Source organism: Ambystoma mexicanum, chromosome 11, assembly GCF_040938575.1.
Source record: "Ambystoma mexicanum isolate Mex_15411 chromosome 11, UKY_AmexF1_1, whole genome shotgun sequence".
NCBI lineage: Eukaryota > Metazoa > Chordata > Amphibia > Caudata > Ambystomatidae > Ambystoma > Ambystoma mexicanum.
The window spans coordinates 231458012-231480680 of record NC_090934.1 but is presented as its reverse complement, the minus strand read 5'-3'; the positions used below and the strand labels follow the sequence as shown (position 1 = coordinate 231480680).

Sequence of the window (22669 nt, the reverse complement as noted above, 5' to 3'; positions counted from 1 at the left end):
ATTTGGCCAAAACTGGAGAGTATGTTTTGGAAAAAAGTTCTGATCAGAAAAGCCCACATCCATGGCCTTACCCAAGACGCAACTCTAATGTCCCTCCTGGTTATGGTATCCCAAAGACGACATACCCTCAGTGTTAAGTCACCATGCATGGTTAGAGCTGTGTTCTCATCTTGCTGTTTGAAGATTTACCTGAATTCGCATAAGAGAGTTTCAACTTGCTGTACCCTGAGGAGTGCTCTACGGGGTGCCCCTGATGTTGCCATGTATAGTCACAGCTTCAGGCTGCATCGGAACAGTGAGGGCAGAGGAGCCAAGATCAGATTGTTTAGATACCTGAATGATGCCTGGGATCCTGGAGGGATATCCGCATATTGAGTGAAACCCTGGGAAGTAGTCTGCAAAGTTTTAATGTGGCGACCATTAGTGATTAGATGGCTGCCAAAATGTTTGAAGGATGCACCCTCTGGATTCAATGCTTTTTCTTATTTAACCCTGGAGCCTGCACCATAACTGACTAACTCTTGTCCCAAAGCATGAGAAGATAACAGTAACTCATGAGGAAGATCTGCTACTGCAACGTGGCGTGACTAATCTGATGGTGAGGCTCTGCCAGTGTTTGTGATCACCAGACGTCTCAAGAGACTAGAGAGAGCCAATAGATTGGTGCTGATGTGCCGCAGTTACTGTGCAAGATTTCCCTTGTTTGGCACTTGCGCTGTCCCCACACCCCCATTCTTTAGCTCAAAGGGGGGCCCTGTTTACCACCCAACCTCTCTGCTTATTCTCTTTTAAAGGGAGATCCCCAACACTCCTCCCTCCCATTTGTTCCCTCTACCCCTACTTCATCTCATTTACTGGCTCTCGTTGGCTGCCATCATCTGTTTCTGCATCTCTACCCCATCCCTGTCCCTACTATGTCCCTTCCTACCCCTTTTGCCCCCTTTGCAACTAATGTCACCGTAGCACCTTTTAGGATGTGGCATTGCCTGTTCTGTAAATGACAGTGCAGGAAGACGGATCACTCTGAATAAATGGATGCCAGTGCTACCCCTGGTGACCTTTGACTTGTCTAACTTCCAAAGTTTTGGCAGTTAATGTTTGGGAACTGTGGAAAATTTCCTACAGCAAGCATCCAATGCAATTGAGCCCCATTGAAATAAATGGGTGTACTGCTACATCAGGGCTATAGTCCACTCAGCCAGTGCAAAGCGGGATGTTCTCTTTCATTAATTCCTATGAGAAATGGACTCCTGGTTGTGCATATACCGATTCAAAGGCAACTGTATTTGGCATCGAGAGGATTTGCGTGACTCCGAACGTTGCCAGTGACCCTAACTGGTAGGGTCACAACCTCAAACCCCTAATAAGACTCTCACCAGCTGTTTGTTTACCTGAAACCTGCACAACACGGCTCACCTTCAATGAAGATTAAGTAACATGCTTATAACAGCATAGTGTGGAGATTCCTTCCATGAATAACCCAGAAACGACTAAACGAGCCAGGGAAACCATATTGTCGAGCTGTGAGCCAGTGTTTAACATCTCCTAAACAGATGGAGAGAAACGATTTTAAGAAAGGTGCATAGAGTTGTGAATAAAGACTTCAGTATCTTACATCACAGAAATTGCACAGGAACTGAATGGCAGGATTGAGGGGCATTACAGAGGTGTGTTTATAGCAGAGGTGGTGCAGGGCAGAATGGCAGTTCCCTTTGTGGAGCTATGAATGCGGCTCTCTTAACTCATAAAATATCATGGCTTGCATGACAGACTGGAGGTGGATCAGCAGAGCTATACCCTCCCATCACTGGAATAGTAGAGCTGCTCTAGGTCAGCAATTTGAGTAAATTGGCAAAGTTGTGTTTGTTTCAGTGCTGGAACAATAAGATGCTGGATTGAAGTGTCCTGTGAGTTTGGGTGTATTCTCCCGGCTAGAATAGCACGGGGTCCCGTATGACAGGATTTGGATGCACTGATAGACGTTTTGTGTGTTCTCTGTACTGGAACAATATGGAGTGCTGCAGGCCAGAATTGTGATGGTCTTTGTCACCAGTGGCCTCAAGAACACGCCAACTCTCTAAGATATTTCAAGGATTTAAGAAAATAAAGGGGGGTACAACTTAGGGCCATTCCTCTCTCTGTCTTCCCTGGGTCTCCCTCCGCTTTAGCCCATACTTCCCTAATCCCCACAATGGTCACTAGAACCCTAATATCTAGAATGCTGCTGGCTACAGTTGAGGGTCTAATGCCAACTGGCTTTCTCTCTTACTTCTTCCAAGGTCTTATAGGTGCTTCCAAAACTGATGTCACACATACAAAATAGCGTGAACTGGTGCTTTCCAACCACCCAACACTCACTCGATCTTACCTCTCTCATGCTTTTGCACCCCTTTCCCTGATGTTCTGACCTTGCTTTCTCCTTCTACTCTTCTACTTCCCATTCTCTCTCTTTGTCCCCTTGATGTTATTACGTCTCACGTCTACTCCTCTTCACTCCCACAACTACTCTGCTCCCATTACTCTCCATGCCCACTATTCTCCACTCCAACACCTTCTCTAGCCCTACACTCCACTCCTGCTACCCTTCACCCAACTACTCTCCACCCCACTTTCTCTGGAATCCTACTTCCGCTCTCAATAACCTTGTCACTTAGCCTCACATACTTCCACTCACAATTTGCTTCATTCATTCACCTTTACTCACAATACACCCCCTCACACTTAAGTGCCACTTGGTCTCACAAACCAATAACTCGCCCTCACAAGCTGCTTGTAATTCCCTTCCACGCTCTGCTCCACTGTCCTTCCTCCTCCTGCTATCTCAGTCCACATCCTCCACCCTCACCATAACAACTCACACTTTTCCACTGTCTGTCCCATTTTACCTCCCTCTCTTCCCTCCATTGGTCCTCTTGCTCCCCTGGCTCACTGGGCCAATAGCTGCCTCTTTTCCCCATATGGCAGGTTATATAGGTGGGAAGCCATGAAGCGCCATTTTAGCCTTGCCCCTTTTGGAACACGGGTCCACCAGTGTTTTGGGGTGGTGACCATGTACAGTCATTGTCAGTTTCAAAGTTTATTTTCTGCTGAATTGGAGTATCATGTTTCTCAGTCTGCAGCAGGCAGGGCTTTGCTGGCTCGGTGTTCACCTCTCCTCTTGCTGGTGGGTTGTAGACTCTTTCCTTCACCGCAAGAACTTCTGGGTTTGGAAGATCTGAAACAGAAGAGAGATCAGACTAGCCATCAAAAGATAAGGTTGGCATTGGGTGATTTCAAGTGGTACTCTTCAGTTGTAACCAGGCACATGTGCATGACACAGAGATTGGGGCACTCCTAACTTCCTCACCCCACATCTGTGGCAGGACTGGCTCTGGCTAACACCCTTGAAGACCTCCTTCCCCAGGTTGAGGAGTCATCATCCCATTCGCCAGGGTCAGGTCGCTGCCACACCTTGCAGACATCAGCTTTTTTCCTCAGCTTTTTTCTCAGTACTGGAATAAATAGGGTAGGTTGATGGTGCACTATTTCTGTAGGCTTTGAGTGTGTTGTCTGTACTGGAGTAACTAGGCTTTGGGGAAACCATTGCTTTCTTGTCACACTGACATCATGTCTCCCCCACAGGAGTTGCTGTCGCCCTGCCTCATGTCGCCTTGAGTGCTGCAGGATTCACAGCGAAAGGCATAGCGGCTGAATCCACTGCAGCAGCGATGATGAAGGCCTCGGCTATTGCCTATGGAGGCGGAGTACCCGCGGGAGGCCTGATCGCCACCTTGCAGAGCTTGGGTGAGACTGAGAGGAGAGATGTAAGATGGCAAAATGCCAGAGACTGCAATCAGAATTGAGGCCATGGAATGTCAATTTGTTTTAACGTAAAGTGACTTATATGCTTACTCATCAAATGAGTAACTTAGATATAATTTAAAAAAGAAAAATAGTGGGCTTTAGTTTGTATTAGTTTTTTCTATGTTTGTATTTTTATTGTTGTTTGCATCATTGTATATTGTTCGCAAACGGTGTGTTAAGTGTATTTCAGCCAGTGGCGGACACTGCTTTTGGTGCCGGGGTTGGGACGGCCCACTGTTCCTGAGCGGGCATCAGGATTGAAATTGATTCACAGTCAGCCACAGGTGGGGAAGATTTCCTGCGGAGGTGCCTAAAATTTCCCCAAATAAGCATAAGAGACTGAGCATAGCGATGGAGGGCAAATTCATTAAGGGAGGTTCAGGATGTGTGGGAGGGCGGATAGGAGACAGGAGGCAGTGTATGTGCCCAAGCCAAGAACTTGGGGTAAAAGGCCATAACATTCACGATTGGTTCTCAAAGATAATGCATGAAAAAAAAAGTCCAATAAATACCCTGATTCACGGCCAGTCACAGCTGGTGAATATTTTTAATGAAGGTCCCTAAATAATTTCCTAAATTTGTGCAAGTGAGTGTAGCGAGGGTGCCCAAAATAAAGTAGGCCGTAGGGTAACACATAACAAAAGCCAGTTAATATTATGTCACCAAGAGTACATAGGAACAGTTTATAACATGTTCAATGGGCTGCGGTCACAATCCACCCATGCCGGTATTGGATTGGCATTGTAAATCATTTAATGAGGCTGTACCCGAAATCTATGCCAGTGATGGATGGTCACTGTAAATCACTTGCACGACACTGCTGCCATAATCTCTCTATGCCAGTAATGGATGGTCATTGTAAATCACTTACATGAAGTGTGCACAGGGCCAAAATATGTCTATTCCATTAATGGATGGTCACTGTAAATCACTTGCATGTGGCTGTGGTCACAATCTATGCCAGTACACAGATCTGCGTGATTTTACCATTGCGTAATGATCCGCGACGGAAATGTCAGCATGGGATATGTACGCAACACCGAAATGTGGCATCCATTAAAATCACACAGATTCAAACTGACACCCATACACACTCACTCACTCACTCCACTACCCTACCCCACCCCTCTACTTACCTTTCCTTCAGACACACTGGCCCTCATTATGAGTTTGCCGGTAGCCATGCCTGCATTACAGGCACCGCTATCGCCGAACTCGCATCCGGCACCGCCACCCATGAATGGGCACTTACCGGCCCATTACGAGTTGAATTGGCTGGTAATTGCCCATTTGCGGATGGCGGTAATGAGAGGCTCCTCAACCCCATTCTGCTCCATCGGGCAGAGTGGGGATGAGGAGCATGGATGCACTGTAGTGAGCGGGGTGTTGCGGGGGACACCCACCAGGGCCCATACCAACCCCACCGAAAGACCTAAACACATACCACAAAAAGTCTGAACTTTTGGTAGTTAGAACTTTTTGTGATGTGTGTTTTAGGTATTTTGGTTGGGTCTGTAATTTTGATACAGACTTTTCGTCCTATTCCGTAATGATCACTTGATATGAAGCTGCCACCACAATCTGCCAGTAATGGTCATTGTAAATTGCTTGGATGGAGCTTCGGCTACAAACAATGCCAGTAAGGATCATTGTAAATTACTTGCATAATGCTGAGTCCCCAAGCTATGCCATTTGGGTCACAGTAAATCACTTTAATGAAGCAAAGTGCACCATCTTTCTATGTCGGTATGGTCACAGTAATTCACTGTCATGCAGCTGAGCCCACAAATTGATATAATTAGCATTAGCACCCTGGGAGGGGGTACTGGCCAAATAGGATGCTTGGAACACTGGCTGTATTATGATGCAAGCCTGCATTCCAAGCAGCCTGGGTGCTGTGACCAGCATTCCCTTCCCTGCTCCTCTTTCCTTTCCCCACCCACCTCCTCACCTCTAAGCACCCGTGCAGATTCTTTTATTATCTTTTATTATTAAAAAAAAAACCTACCTTTTCTGCGTGACCCGGCACTGTGCAGTGGTTCCCGGAGTCCGTTCTCAATGTTGAGGATATCACAGTCATCGACATTGAAAATGGAGTGTGAATCACGGGCCAAGCAGAACAACTTTGTTGTTTTTTGTTTTAATTTCTTGTTAAAAGAACTACACGGGTGCTAATGGCGATAAACCCCTCAGCGGCGTGCTGACCCTGTCAGTTTTAGCAACAAAGCCCTCGTTAAGGGACTGTAAGTAACTCATGGTGGCAACAGTAAAGACAGACACAAGTGATCACAGTTCAAGGGTGTTTATTAAACTGTATATGCAGGTTGGAAATATGCCTAATCTAAACCTAAATCTAAGATGGGAGCAAGCTACGACGATCAAATAATAATAAGGCAGTCCTAGTGGTGTCTTGTCAAATAAAAGGGCCTATGGTTACGCTCACCTGGACCCCACAGGGGTGTCGATCGGACCCGGACAGCTGCGGTCTCCGTCAACTTGATGCGTAGTGCAGAGATGTCTGGACTGGCCCGCCTAGTCTTGTCTGCTGGACCCGAAGAAGTATTTTCCTGCAAGTGGAGACAGGGATTAGCCACCTGTGGGTTTTAGTGATGGCCTCCCAACTGTTCTCACTCTCCCCACTAATCCCCTCCGATATCCCCTTAGTAACCTCACCTTATGTTTGTAAAAGATGAGCTCTCCATCCTGCGTGTCTTGCAGGGGCGCGTAGATACCAGTTACTTCACTGGTTTGAAGGCGTTGGGAGAGTCCCGGTAAGCATTGACTCTGAAGTCCCAGGCGGGATTGGTAAGTATCAAGTTCAAAGAGTTCGATGTGCCCGATGTTCACTCTTGTCCCCTTCCTTCCTTAAGTTGCAACTGAGTTCGTGAGAAGAAGGTCTCGTAGCTGCTGCTGGCGTTCAGGTAAGAGTCTGTGTTACCCAACGCTGTCCGGTAACTATTGCATGCGTTAACGTGTTGTTTTTCTCCCTCTTTACAGATGCGGCATATGAAGATATGGAGAATAATACCGCCGGTGGTAAATCAGGTAAGTCTATGGTGGTAAGAGTTATTTGTTGATTCCCTTGGCGCACCTTGTTATTCTTGTGCCCCTAGGTGCCGGAGTATGGCGAAGAAATGATGGAGACAGTGCCGGATCGAAAGATGCTGTGAGAACTGGTGAGTATGGCGCCGTGCTGGAGCTGGCGAAGCGACGCGTGCAGGACTGATGTGCTTTCCAGGTCGGGAGATGAAATGGATCCGGAATCAGGTGAGGAATTTGAAATAAGTTTGTTTTCTAACCTTGTCCTTTTCTTCCTCTTTATTGTAGGAGCTCCGGATTCGAGGCGGGCGTGGCAGAAGACTGGATGCTGGCTGCAGGCACGCGGGCGTGGCAGAAGACTGGATGCTGGCTGCAGGCACGGTGAGAGTCACGCTGCTGGATGCAGAATAACACGAAGCATGTGCTGCTGTTCGGGCGTGGTTTAAATAGCCTCCAAAGTAGTCCCAGGAAAGAAGTTCCCCAGGACCACACCCGAGTAAAAAATAGTCCCTGTAGTAAAATAGTCCCATCCAGGCCTCACGTTGGCTTGGATTTATTTGCAGCATGGTCTGCATGAGTTACGTAATGTCTATGAGCCTGGCGCCTATGGCGCCAGGACTGAACCCAGATAGCCCCTAGCTGGGGCTGCTGGGGTTTTTGTAAATGTCTGGATGCCTGCTCCCGGGGCTGATGGGCTTGATCCGGATGCCCGGGGGTAGGCATCATGACACCTATAGTAAAAACAAAACCTAATGCCAATCCTTACAACTAAATACAAAAAGAGTGTGGGATAGGATTCACAAGAAAGAAAAGTGTTCACAAATAATAAGTCGGGATGTGGTAGCCAGGGGTCTCCCTTCCCCATGTTTTGAGCATGGGACAAGGCGGGACTCCTGAGCCCAGCACACTTTCAAGTTTTCCCAGCACGAGACACTTCCGTTCTCAGTTATCGTGACCTTCAGTGGTTAAATCTCTTTTCCAGAAAGTCTCTTGCCCCTGAGGATCTGATGGGTTCAAAATAATAAAAAGAAAAGTTCCTTTCTGTATGTACAGTGGGTGATGGCTTTTCACCCATGGATACCCCTCTTCCAGGCTCAGACCCCTCTCGAATAGCAGCCTCCCTCTGTCGGGTTCACTATGGCTTTTATTCACAAGATTTCATCTGCTGCATTCAGGATTCGTTGGGTGATGGCTTTTCCCCCTTGGATCGCCCTCTTCCATCTTAATGTCTTTTTAAACATCCCTCTGTCGGGTTCACTCTTGCCAACTACACAGTTCCTTGTCCTTTCTCACTATGCAGGATTCATCTCCCTTAGCTTTCCAATTACCTTTTGCTAGATCCCTGTATGACCACTTTGACCTTTTCCTTGCGGCTCTCCTAGGGCCTTCTGGTATCAGTAGTTTCAACAATGGGGGAATTAACCAGTCACTCTCGAATTAGCACCCACGTGGTGCTGGACACCTCTGCAGTTGGTTTTCCCCTTAGGAGTTAACAGTTCTTTGATTTTCCCTCAATTAGCCATTTGCAACCTTCGTTCAACACAGTTCAATTTCTTATCGGTTCTCCCCTCGACTCACCGGCTGTGATGAATCGCTTGGCTTTTCTTGTCTCTAGAGTCAAGGCCGAAACACAGTTGTGTCGACTTTTTATACCACACAGTGGGCCTCATTACAACGTAGGCAGTAGGGGGTTAACGGCGCCGGTAAAGCTGCTGGCGCCGTTAACCCCCTACCGCCTCATTACGAGGTCTGCTCGGGGAATGGGGATGTACCGGGTCTGGGTTCCTTGAATGGGGAAATACCGGGCCCTCCAAGGTCGGAATGGACTGGTATTTCCCCATTCTAGGAACCAGGACCCAGGACCCGGTATTGGGGTAGCCATGCCGCTAAAAGCGGCATGGCTACCTCCATACTTGTAATGAGGCCCAATGTCAGTTTTGAACACTGGTCACTAAGTTTATGATTCTGACTTATGTCAATATGATACCCCATGGAAAGTGTAAGGGGTTGTACTGATAGGGTTTGCTATGTATGTATATTAATCTGTGCTGTTATGTATCAGTCTATGTATTTTTGTGTTGGGAATTGTCCTGCTTAAAATTCTGGACAAAGCAGCGTACCTGCAAGTCCAAAAATTCCTTGAGGACCACCGCCCTCTGGGCCTTTGGCAGTCTGGTTTCAGGCCACGACATGGGACCGAAACGGCCTTACTCAACCTGAAAAATCAAATGGACGATATCAGAGACGCAGGGAAACCTGCGCTCCTTCTGCTCCTTGACCTATCCGTCGCATTCGACCTTGTCGACCCCAATACACTCTGCCACCACCTCTCCATTGCAGCCAACTTCTTCCCTAAAGCGTGTGCGTGGATCACTTCGTTTCTGCAGGAACGGGCCATGAAAGTCTTTTCCAACTCGGTGTGTGCCTCTCCCAGCAACATTAAATGTGGAGTACCCCAGGGATCGTGCATCGCTCCCACCCTCTACAACTTATTTACGAGGCCTCTCTTCAACCTTCTCGACACCTTGGGCATGTCATACACCAACTACGCTGATGACACGCAGGTGCTCATCCCTCTCACAGGTGACTACGAGGCAGACAGGATCACCCTTAACTCCATTTACTGCACCATCCAAGCCTGGATGGCAGTAAATTGGCTGTGCCTCAACAGCGACAAAACCGATCTCCTACTCATTGGGTCACCAACCATCCTGGGTAACCTTGACAAGAAATATCACTCCTTCACCGTCGATAACATACCCATCGAAGTGTCCCACACAGTTAAAACTCTGAGTCTACCTTGACTCAAACCTCACCATGAACAGGCAGGTCAACGCCATTGCATCCTCATCGGCCTACTACTCTAAACTGCTCAACGCAGTAAGACCCTTCCTAACCACGCAGAACTGCCTTAATATTGCCAGGGCCACCATCGGTTCAAGACTGGACTATTGTAATGCTCTCCTCGGAGGCACATCCAGCAAAAACATTGCCAAACTCCAGCTTGTCCAAAATAATGCACTTAGGGCCGCCACTGGACTTCCGAAAAAGGATCACATATCGATCCTTAGGAGACAGGTGCACTGGCTTCCCGTTAAACAGAGAGTTATCTTCAAAATCCTCTCCATTACCCACAAATGCCTCCATGATCTAGCGCCCCCCTACCTCTCCCAGCGCATCTCCATGCCCACCTCCACCAGGCCGCCTAGGCTAGCATACACCAACCTGATTACCAAGCCGAAAACATGCAGAGTGCGTGCTGGAGGCTCTAGTTTCCCAGCTATCGCTGCCGACCACTGGAACGCACTCCCCACTCACATCAGGGCTATCAACTCCCACTTGGCTTTCCGCAAAGCCATCAAAACCAGTCTGTTCGTCTGAAATGTTCGTGCCTAGTATTTGCTTGGTACTCAACTGAAATCTATGTCTGCTTAATGTACTTGCAACTGACTTCCTTATGATGTAACTAAGTAATCGCATGTTCCAAAGTCGTATTCTTGCCTACTTACACCTTCTTGAAAAAGCGCCTCAATGCTCGGGGGCTGTAGTGCACTATACAAATGTAAAAAAAGAAAAATAATAATAATAATAATAAATGGACTCAACTGTGACAATTGTTCACCTGTAGTTAACGATGTATATATTTGTTTCATCTGAAAATCATTAAATATTGGGTCTTTTCCTATCTGGGTTCGCGCTGATCATTTGTTCAATATATTTAAAAAAAAGTCTGTTGTAATCTAGCGAGATCAGGGAATAGCCAGGTGCCCCATTAGTTGTCCACCCATGGATGTCTTTGTCATCTTAATGTACTTCAAGTTACACATGGATCTGCGTGATTTTTCCGTTGCGGAAAGGTCTGCGACGGAAAAGATTGCATGAGAAATGTGTGAACCACAAAAGGTTTGTACATTTCCCATGCAAAAACGCATTTAAAACCCCTACAAACCCACACCCACCCATGACACACCCACACCCTTAACACACCCCCACCCACAACATACCCACACCCTACTTACCTTTCCTTCACGCTGTGTCCTTGCAGCGCGAGTTCCCTTTCACTTCCGTGATCGGGAACCAGCGCTGCAGGGTCCTTTTTCTTTTCTTTTCTTTTTTTTCAGAAGCCGCAGGGGTTCATTTTTTTCTTTTCTTTTATTTGGCGGGGTTGTCCCCCGCAACACCCCACTCACTACATTGAGAAGGGTTGCAGGGGACAATCCGCCAGCCCCAAGTCCGACCCCACCTAAACCCCTAAACTCACACCATGAAAATTCGGACTTTTGGTAGTCTGAACTTTTCGTGGTGTTTGTTTTAGGTATTTTGGTGAGGTTGGACATTTAAATTCGGTCAATTCGTCCTATACCGTTACACATGTTAAGAGTTCCGTCACCTTTTCTGTAAATCGCTTTACCCTGTTTTTCAGCCTGTTGGCACTTCCATTTTCCTGTTAATGTGCTCCTCTCTGCTATTTCCGCGACACAGGGTTGTCTTGGTTATTTTTCCTCTAGAGTCCCTTTTTGGGTCATGCTTTCATTGTTATATGTTTTTCTTTGCAGGAGCGACAGCTGGGTTTTCCTATGTTGCTGCTGGTGTTGGAGGGGCCACTGGATACCTGATTGACAAGTTCTCCAAGGACAAAAGGTTAGAGGTGTTAGAGCTCCCGAATTTCCAATATTCTGTCTGTGCTAATATCCTTTGTTTGATAATTTCACAGAATTTGATGCTGCATGCCCTGGGACACCAGTGATGTCCCATTTCATGATTTTACATCCTGTGACATTACAGAAATTGAGCAAATAACACCCATTATAAATGTAACACTACTGGATGGTCTCACCAAAACATAGATGTGCTCCTATTAAATATGTAAAATATAGTAACTCCAAAAGACAAAAAGAATCATTGGGCATTATGGAAATAAAGGCTCCAGACTGTATGCAGTAGTGTCCAGACACAATATTGACATGAGACTGTGGGCCTCATTACAAGCATGGCGGTCCGGGAACTACGGTACCGGTAAGCATGCCGGTACCATAGTTCCCGGACCGCCATACTACGGGCTGTGCTTGCGAGTGCCTGACAGCCCGCCAGGTTTTTCCTGGCGGGCTGACCGGCACCCGTGTGCACAGTACGTCGGATGCACCGACACAACTCTGCATGTGCCGGTGCATCCGACGTCCCCATTCCCATTCAGCCCTACGGGGCCGAATGGGGATGGGGAGTCCAATGTTACCGGCACCCGCAAATGGGCAATGACCGGGTTCGCCGAGCTCAGCATGACCCGGTTATTGCCCATTCACGGGTGCTGGAAAAAATACAACTCTGCCGGCAGTTAAAAACGGCACGGTTACTGCCAGAGTTGTAATGAGGCCCTGTGTGTATGTAGAAGTACTTTGATGACCAGGATTGGCCAAAGACAGTCATAATCATTACTTGCCAAGGTAGTAATTAATAGTATTGTCCCCAAACAGAACAAACGGCATTAGCCGAAGACAAATGATCAGTGCTGGACCTATGCCAATGGTACGTAATTGCCACAATCGGCAATAAGCATTGTTAATCTCGAGCATTGTTAGGAAGAATTCTCATTTCTGTGCTAATTCCCTTCAACCTTAGAGACCCCCAGCTCTTTTGCTGCACTTAGGACTTTTTAATGTTCACCCCCGAGTGAGTGAGACCTTTTTTCTCACTGTCTCATGTATTTTACCTGATTTGGATTTTGGTGTTTTCACTGTTTTTGTAGTCTGACAAACTCCATAGGCATCTACTTTTTGTATGGTGACACACAGCACCTTCAGTGCAGTGTCACTGAGAAATCCCTTAGATTTCTCATACGGTTTAAATACCTTTTCTTGTGTGAACTACAGTTCCCAAGAATAGTAAAGTGAAATTGCCTTTACTTACCTTTTCTTTTTGTAGGTCCATTACACACCATGTTATGTGGAGTGCTGGGGGGTTACTTAATAGCCCCTTATCCTACATTCTCATGCAACATTTTTATGTTACTCTCACTACTTTAAATGGCTGGTGGCAGTGGTTTAATTTTTCCTACCATTGTGCTTTTCTTCCGCAGGGTGAACCCTCAGCTGCAGTACAGCACCCATGGGGTGACCATTTTGTCAAAATGGTCCCTGCCTTCTTTTTTCGCCATTTTCTGTTTGCGAGGTCTTTCTTGGGGTTTACTCTGTGCGTTGAGACAGATTTTAGCCCTTTGTTTGTCTTGCCTTTGGCGGGCTTCAGCCCTGAAGCCCGCCCCTGGCTCCAGTGTGTCTCGAAGGGCAGGATGTGAGGGAGGGACCCAAAACTCCCCTGTCTTTTGTCTCTAGGAATGCCTTAATGCAGCTAGTCCTGATTGGCTAGTTGGCTGTCCTTTTAGGACAGCCACCATGTGTGATTGACCGCTTAGGCTGTGCATGAATGGGAGAAACCTGCTTAAAAGGCGAGGGTTTTGGGAGGGTTTTGGGGCTACAGGCAGAGTCGACCATTGGGTGAAACACCCGACGAAGAAACCGTGAACGATCCTTGCTGCGACCTCCTGGACTTTTGAATTGCCCGGTGAAGCCCAACTGCTGTGCTGAAACTAATTTTTCACCTTGACATAGAAGCTCCGGACGGAATGACTTCTCACCTTTGGTTAGTGGGACCAACTAACCCAGAGACGAACACCACTGGACCACCACCCCCGACTTGCTGTGCCTCTCTGTATCTTCGGAAGCCCAATGCCAGGGGTCGAGTGTCCATAGTCGAGTGCAACATCTGCCGCGGAACGAATCCGACCTGAAACTTCAGGAGACTCCTAAGGACCATCCCGAAGCAGGACCTCAGCATCCAGAGTCCCCTCATCAGAGTGCCGGACCAAGGGAGCGAAGAGAGTCCAAACGGTGTATGAGATCCGCATCAGTGCTGTTTGCTAAGCTGAACCGAAAAGAGCCGTAGCTGCCGACGACCTCCCAAGTACTGCGACAGGAGCCCTCCAGGCGTTCTTCCTCTTGTCCCCACGACTGAGGCTCAGGAACAAGGGTCTGCACCGCTGTAGCAAGACAGAATCCAGCTGGACCACTCTTCTTCTAACCAGAGGTACTGTATAGGCTTGGGGTACTTGCCTCACTGCCTGTAGCCGCGCCTTTCTCACTTGGGAATTGCATTGGCTTACCTTCTTTTTGAGTTGAGTCCAACTCCCTTCTCACAGGCTTAACAGCTTGTGACCCTGCAAGTCGTTTTTCTACCACTCTCTGGCTTTGTGCAAGACTTTTATCTAAGAAGTGCATCAGATCGATAGACTGTGTCACAAATGACTTTGGCTGTCCTGGCTCTCTTCTAGTCTATTGACTTTGATTCTGTTTGTCCCTCATAGGTGGTAGCTTGTTGTATACTGTTACTGCTGGGAAAGGCTTATGTAGATTTCATTGGAAGATTTAGTTGTCCTCACATTTACTGAGAAACTGTCTAACCTTTTTCCTTCCCTAACCTTTCCTTTCTACAACCCTAGAATCTGCGAAGTTTACTAGTGTGATGTATAAATGCCATTACTGTCCTTGTGACTGAAGCCGCCTAAGGGTGTAGGAATTGTGTAAGAAGCATATCCAAAGATTATTCACCAACTTGTTTTGATTCTGAAAAGTAATTTTAAAGTCTTTTTGAATTGTTACAACAAATTGCCTTTTTAAAGAATGCTCATTTAAAACTGATGTTAAATAAATAACTACTTATAACAAAAACCTTGAGTATAAGTGTTGCTTGGCTACTTGCATTTACAGATTTCATTTGTACAGCTCTACAGCTCACATTTACCCCTCTTGAGATAGGCCTGGCTGCTCAGTCACACTACCAACTTGTGTAGTATAGACTTATACCAAAAGGTGGGCTACCGAATAGCAAGCAGATAAGTGCTGTGTAGTCTCACACAGTGTGACTGCACCAATTCCTACCTAACAAGCATTAATAAACATTATTGGCCACAGAAGGTCTGAACATTGTTGAACATTAATGATGCTAGACACTTTATAAAAACACAGCCCCCATAAAATGATGACGTTTTTTGGGTGGTGCAAGTGAGGTAAGATCATGTCGCCCATGCCTTAAACATCAGCCAAGTAGCACCTTTGTTTGATTCACCCTCCTTTTCAAGCTCTTTTCTTCTGTCCAGGCCCTTCACTTTCCCTATTAACTCTGATTCCATGGTGTCTCGCACCAAGATATCTGAAGCAAAGTACGGAGAAAGGCTTTTCCTGTTTAGCAACCCCATTCACATCCCACTTTTCACCACCATCCCCACACCATCGGAAAAAAGGCATGCAAACTCATGTTCACTAATGTGCACTCAGTAGTCCAACATGCCGTATCACCACACACAGCCTTGATAAAGTCTTCATCACAGAGAACTGGCTCACCCCAGTCACCAAATACATCCTTCACATTCTGATCCCTTTAGCTCACCACCAGTATCTAGGTGCCAACCCCAGCCCCTCATTATAACATCAACACCTTATTCAACAAACTCAACCACACCCTGAGGCATCATGCCAACACACAAAAAACAAACCCTTATGTACCATGGTACACAGAACAAATCGAAAACCATAAATGCATCATCTGCAGACAAACGCTCTGGCGAAAATCTCAATGCTGGGAATACCCGATCTCTCTGAAAGCTCTCCCCTGCACGTGCCAGGGCAATTGTGGCTGGTGATTTGTTTTTTTAAAGTGGAGGGACATAAATGATTTCCCAAAAGTGGCGCGAGCTATGTGATCTAGCCAGAAAGAATTCTGGTGGAAGAGATTTATTTAAAAAATGGATTCAATTGGTGAATATTATTGCATCAATTTTAAAAAATGTGGGTAAAAAGCAATTGAATGTATAGGTTTACTACTTCCTTAGAGTGTGAAGGATTTAACGATTGCAGTGGAGAGGTCAGTCAAGTTTAACACCTTTATTCAATAGCAATGGGGAGGGTGAGATTGTCTCTTATAGGGTGTGGGGCAATCGGCTTAGAAACGATGACAAAGACTTGTACTAAAGATGGCAGAATTGGGTAGATTAATTTGGTCTGTATGGGAAGGTTGGTCTTCACTAATCTTCTCTATCGCACAGATTGAGGAATATAGCTCCTAGAAAGCTTCTTGGCTCAAGCCTAATATCAGGGATTTAGCACACAGCTCACTTCTTGGCTTCACAGTGTCGGGGATATAGCACCCAGCTCACTTCTTGTGTTCAGTGTCGGGGATAAGGCACCCGAGTCATTTAATATTTGGCCAAACAACAAGTAATTTTCCCCATTGTTTTAGAGTGAGTGTCGGGTAAAGACATTCTCACCCTTCAGCCGCAGGACGCCCTCCTGGGATGTTGATAATGATACCTCTCACACATTGCGCCCACCAGTATTCCTTCCACCTTGCTTAGGGTTGTAGTAATGCTGTGTTATTCCATCTCACCAAACATAGGTCGCCCTCCTGCGCAAGCCCTTCTGTGTTCTGTCAACCTATGGGCTTTTCCTAGTGTAACGTGTCTCTCCCTGTATTTTCTCCTTTTCTGTAGGAGTGAGTGAGTACGAGACCTGAGTATAGGACTGTAACACCTTACTGCACACATGTGCATGAGTCATGGATAGCCCAAGGGGGTGAGGTCGCTGCCAGTTGGGAGAGAAACCAGTGAGGGCTCTCAAAGGGTTTTGCCCTGCCCACCAGCAGCAGCTATGGTATGTTAGACTAAATAACCAGGCACAGACTTATTAGCTTTGTTTAAGCGTGGCCCGCTTTTGTTTTATATAATGAAAGAATATCCAATCAAAAATACATAGAATCTTTATTACGCCATTTGGATTTTGACAGAGAGTCCATAAGGTTCCCATATGGGATTAGTGCATTACATGTGGTAAATACTTAACCAGTACTTGTATTATGTAAGAGGATTCAATTCAACACTACAGCTAAGTCAATGCCTAGTCTGGGATACTGAATGGAAACACTTATTGATATATCTTTATGTCCAGTTCATGAGTTCTGGATGACTACCCCTATATAACACCCCTCTCTTAGAATCCCCCTGACCCCACTGAGCCAAGAAGTAGTTCTGTTTTGCAAGTTTAAAAGGTTTATTTGAGAAATAAAGCAAAATATAGATACCACGCTTTTATAATAAATTAATAATCGATATCGCCCTTATAAATATAATGTTTATCAACAATAGGTAATCTGACACTAGCACACTTCTTTATAATCAATGAGGAGTTGGTGTAGGATGGATAAAGTAGCAAAAATACTTTTATGGTTTCAGGGGAAAAGCAATGAGGAATAAAACGCAGTACAGAAATACTTGATATGATTTTAGCAAAAGATAAGATAATCACTTTTTCTCTGGCAATTCACGCCCCTCCCCTATGCAATGTAAGAAATGGAAGTAACACACACAGTTCTCAGGAATGCAATCAAATACAATACGAAATTCAATTCCCACCCCAGCAAGCTTAGAGAAAACCGGTATGAGTTTTAAAACACAGGCCCAAGTGCTTTGAATGTGGTGGCAATGAAGTGAGAAATATGCTGAAAATGCTTTCAATTCCCTTTAGGAGGTTCAGGGTGAGTGAGAGATACTTGGGATGAGCTCAGGCTCACTTTAGCAATGATTCAGGGATGGTTATTAAGAGGCAAACAAATTTTGAGCAGAGGAAAGCAAAAAACTGCTATCTTTTTACAGGTAAAGAAATCAGGCCAAATCGCAAATCGCGGCAAAATTCGCGAGTGCGTGAATCGTGATTACGGCAAAAGTATAAGGAGTAGCAAGTCGGTTCTAGGTTCGTTGGAAAGCTGAGATTCTATTTCGTTCCTAGCCCAAACGGTTCCAGAGATACGGACGATTAAATAAAGGTAGATTTTCGGATTTAAAGTAAAACTCAAAATGACAGGTGACAGCTTGCAGCTGCAGAATTGACAGGTGACAGTCGTGCAGCTTTAAAAATGACAGATGACACGATTTCTAGGAGGCTGTTCTAATTAGGCTAAAATAGTTTGGATTAGATTATTTTAACTAAGAGATTGGTTCTGCACAGTTCTGCTAGGTACTCACAATATAAATTTGAAATAGGCCTCGCCACGGATCTGGTCAGGTTTTGGACTGGACTCCGGTTCTGGTCTCAGCACTTCAGTGATCTGCGTCAGGTCTCTGGTTTTGCTCACAGCGGTCTGGGTCACTTTGGATCTCTGGTCTGGTCTCTGGCAATTGTTCTTGGCAAAAGAATTCAAACAGCTCGCCCGGCTGTGGAAGAGTTTGCAAATGATTTTAAGGTTGCTGAAGCCTGCTGAGAAGAGTTCTCAGTTTGTGGGTTTAGGCCCTTGCTTTAAGTTCTGAAGTAAAGTTCTGGTCTTTGGAGATTGATGGATTTGAAGTCTGGATCTCTGGATGTGAAGTCGTCGGTCAGCATGCTCTGCAGCAAATGGAATTGAATGTCTCTACCTGTCCCAGCAGTCTCTTTTTATATGTTTTGAAAATGGGTGTGTGCCTGGGCCTAGCTAAGCCTGCCCCTCTCTACTTGTCATTGGCCCAATTCTCCCCTCTCCCATGATTGGGGGAAGGAAATGTGAGTCAGAGTGATGCTGTAGGTTTTATAGTCAGAGGAACCTCCCCTTGTCAGATTGCACACAAATCTATTTCTGACCCAAATACATATTTATCTATGCATCATTTTTCTAATATTATAGGTCCAGTTAACATATTTTCTGTAGCACCAACCCATCCGATCCCTGTCTTTGTACGATGTTCTGTCCACTGATGACAGAATTCTCCCCTTTTCATCCAGATAACGACCTCTAAACCTTTCCAGATTTTACACAAATGTGCACCAGGGATATGGGTTACATAAAGATGATAAAGTGTCAGATTTTTAACATGCATACATTTGGAGTGAGACCCTATTTTCGGCTAGCAACCGCCCAGAATACATCACAGGGTCCTAACACCTCTTAAAATGTGCACCGAAAAATCACAAAAAAAATGATATTACTTATATAATTCTGACAAGTCTGCACCATGAGTTATCTATCTTTTTAAAATGATGCTCTGGTCAAAAAGGGGTGTGGCTTCCCACATCACAGGGTGGAATAACTGGTTTATCCACTTCCCCCAAGCTCAGCTGCTAGCAGAGGCACTGCCCCTCCCAGTTTCCCCTAAGAGGAAGCCACTTTTACAACACCCCCAATATAACATTTGCCTGAGTCCAGGACAGACCTTTGTTCAACTCCCTGTAGTCCCCAGCTGCTCCACCCCTAATCTAATCAGAGAGGTGACAACTCCTTTTGGCAAGGGGAGTGGCTGAGCAGGTTTCAACTCCTGTCGGGGGTAGTTGTCAGGCAGAATCCAGTTTCATTAAGCCAGGTTTTAGCTAAATGTCACTTTTTGTTCCCAGTTTTCTACATTCAAATCAAACTGACAATTTTTACATATACATTAAATAATTACTTCCTTCAAGTCATTTCAGAATATAGTTTTACATTGTATCCACCTATTAGCAAGTCTTTCCTTGGTCTGGTTTTGTTTCATTTGTTCAGTTTTACACAAAAGTCTGGTGGTTTTAAAACGCCGGCTTTCTGATAGTGGTGAGTACTGGTAATGCAACCATTTTTGGGATTAAGAAAATGAATTCCCCACAGTTCTGAGTTGCTTTTTTGGCAATCAGCATTGCCATTCCCAATGGTTTCAGGCTACTGTGTGTGTAGCCCACTGGTGGTTTTAGGCAGTGACCTCCTGTGCTCACAACATAGGCAAAAATGGGTGGCTGCCTATTCTTCATGTTTTCCCTGTGCACTCTCTGGGGAGTTCTGGCCATCATGATGTTTTCCATGCCAGTACTGCACAGTTTTATTGTAGTGCTTTGATGCATGGGTAAAAACATCCCACAAGCCCCCGCTCTTGCGATGGCCATTCTGTCCTTTCACTGATGGAACTCGCAAGATCTGGGATGTTCACCTCCTCTTCTTCCAATTCCATAGGTGGCACAGTTCAGCATCTTTTCCTCCCTCCAGTCGATCAATCAGTTCTCCTTGCTGGTCCTGATGGGAGGATTGGGCGGTACCCCGGGCCCCTTGGGTCTCTGCTCCCGGTCTCCGGATCGTCCTCCTTGGCCAGTCTCCAGGTTTTCTTTCTCCTAGGACGACAAAGGAAAAGCAGCAATACCTATTCGTAGACATTTTTCCATCACTACTAATGGTGTGGCAGACATATACATTTTATACTTTAACATACCTAACATTTTACTTTTGAGATACAAGTTATCATTCAAAGACAGTGGCTTCCAAGAGTATAATATTTTAGAGACTATATGTGGGATATTTTAGGGTTGGAACTGAATTAATCTGGAGCGGTCCCCTCTGGTATTGCAGAGGACTCCTCCAGTTGCTGCAAAGTGTGCCTGGGATGGCAACACTTTAGCTGGTTAATATGGACCCACTTGTCTTCCCCTTCCGCCAGACTGCCTTTGGGGATGCAGATCTTATAGGCAACAGGGGAGATCTTGTCTGTAATTTCAAACGGTCCCTTCCATGTAGGCAAGAATTTTCGCTGTTTGGCCTGGTTCCTTTGGAAATTGTATAGATAGACCCGATCACCCACCTTATATTCCTTTCGGGTAGTTTTTAAATCATAGTGGGTCTTCATGCTCTCGGCTGATCTTTCTAGATTCCGCTGAGCATAGGCAAAAGCATGCTGAAGGTGTTTCCTTAAATTCTCCACATACTCATGAGTTGTGGAGGCATTTATCAACGTTTGCTCTTGGGTTCTGTAGAGCAAATGCTGGGGAAGCACCATCTTGCGTCCAGTCATCAACTCAAATGGTGACATTTTGGTTGCAGATGAAGGGGTAGATCTGATAGCCATTAGGACCAGAGGTAATCGGATATCCCAACTTGGCCCAGAATCTGCCACAAACCTTTTTAAGATGCTCCCAATGGTTCGGTTATATCTCTCCACTGCTCCAGAAGAAGCTGGCCGTTAAGCAATATGTAGCTTTCTTTTGACCCCCAGTATCTCCCACATCTTTGTCATTACTTCACTGGTGAAGTGGCTACCCCTGTCTGACTCAATCCTTTGAGGTAGACCAAAACGGGAAAAGATGTGGTTAATCATCAGGGCAGCTGCTGTTTCTGCCTTGCAGTTTGGGGCTGGGAGACATTCCACCCACTTGGGAAACAAGCATGTAATGGTCAACATGTACTTGTTTCCTCTAGACGAGCGAATCACAGGGCCTACAAAGTCGATTTGCAAATTTGACCATGGCAGTGTCATCCCCCTCTTTTGGAGAGGCGCACGGTGTGTGAGGGATGATGGCTGAAATTGTGCACACACAAGACACCCCTTCAAGTATTGGTCGAGGTCCTGCCCCATGTGTGGCCAGTATGCAACCTCTCTTAAGATTTCCAGTGTTGTGTTGAAACCCCCTATGACCGGCGGTGGCCGCATCATGGGCGTGACTTAACATCAGGCTTCGGAATGTGGTAGGAACCACCCACTGATCATGGCCAGCTTGGGATTTCCTTACCAACAAACCGTCTTGGATTCGGAACATTTTTGGACATTTCATCAACACTCTTAGGTCCTCTTTCCAAATGTAATCAGTATCCGTCAGGGGAAAGTTCTCAGGGTCCTCAAGGTGTTGGTAAAACTTACCAATAATTGGATCCCCCTTCTGAGCTGTAATTAAATCAGCATCAGGGGTCTCCTTACTCCATTGTGCAGTTGAAAGATCATTGTGAGCATTTGTCTGGGACCTAGTGATAGCGGTGACCTGGATTTCCCCCAACAGGGACTCTATTTCGATTAGATCCCCTTGGATGGCCCCGGTTTTGGCCAGCTGATCAGCTAAGTCATTTCCAGTTTTGTCTGGTCCCTCTACTTTGGAATGACCCTTGATCTTCTTCCAGTAGATGGTCATCCCATTCGAGGTGACCAGATCATCAATGTTTTGGATTAACTTCCCATGTTTCAGGGGTTTGTTATTAGCGCATAACATGCCTCTGGTTTTCCAGTTGACCAGGTGCTCCACGAACCCGTTCCGTACATAATCCGAATCTGTGATTATGACCAGTTCGTGGAGTTGATGCTGGACAGCAGTGAGGATGGCCTGATGCACAGCCATCAATTCTGCCACCTGACTACTTCGGGGACCAATTTTGTATCCAGCGGAGGGTTCTGGGAACTCCTTCACCCATGCATTCCCTACGCCAGCCACCAGTTCTTTCTCCCCGTCGTTGTCAACATGGTAAGAGCATCCATCCACATAGACAGTGGGCATTCCCTCACACTTGTCTTCTTCAAAGACTTTGTGTGGGGAATTAAGGTATGCCTCCATGTTGTCCTTGATTTTTAGACTTTCGTCCTCGAGACAGTTTTCTCTGGCACAATCATGCAAGTCAGCCAGACCTTGCGCGAGGGGAGTCTTCTTGTTTTGGCCATATCTGACCTCCACAGGAAAGCCTTGCATTGACAGAATCCAGGAAGTAATTCGGAAATTACTCACATTTCCGGCCCGGATTCTGTCACTTTGGAGATATTGCAGAGGCTGGTGTGGAGTCTCCACTATGATGTGTTCCCCCTGGATAAACGGGCGGTAATTCTTCAATGCCCACACCGTTGCCAGGAGGGCCTTCTCACAATCGTTGAATTTTTCCTCCACAGAGGATAAAGTTTTGCTTGCATAGGAGATTACTTTATTGACATTGTCATGCTTTTGGTATAATACTGCCGTCAAGCACGTATTAGAGAACCCCGTCTCCAGGAAGAACTCCTTGTTTCTGACAGGGT

The 22669-nt window shown here is 46.0% G+C and overlaps 1 protein-coding gene and 1 long non-coding RNA gene across 5 annotated transcripts in view; one reads left to right on the top strand and one right to left on the bottom strand.

The window, feature by feature from the left end:
- The window catches only part of LOC138503309 (interferon alpha-inducible protein 27-like protein 2A), a 182857-nt gene that overhangs the window by 38568 nt on the left and 121620 nt on the right, over positions 1–22669 (top strand). For all 4 annotated transcript variants that reach the window (XM_069622925.1, XM_069622924.1, XM_069622927.1 and 1 more), the window contains 2 exons: positions 3622–3783; positions 11439–11523. In XM_069622925.1, the coding sequence (XP_069479026.1) occupies positions 3622–3783; positions 11439–11523 (247 nt within the window). The remainder of the gene's footprint in view (positions 1–3621; positions 3784–11438; positions 11524–22669) is intronic.
- Positions 1–22669, bottom strand: part of LOC138503310 (uncharacterized) — a 112987-nt gene that overhangs the window by 36907 nt on the left and 53411 nt on the right. The gene's annotated exons all lie outside the window — the stretch shown is intronic.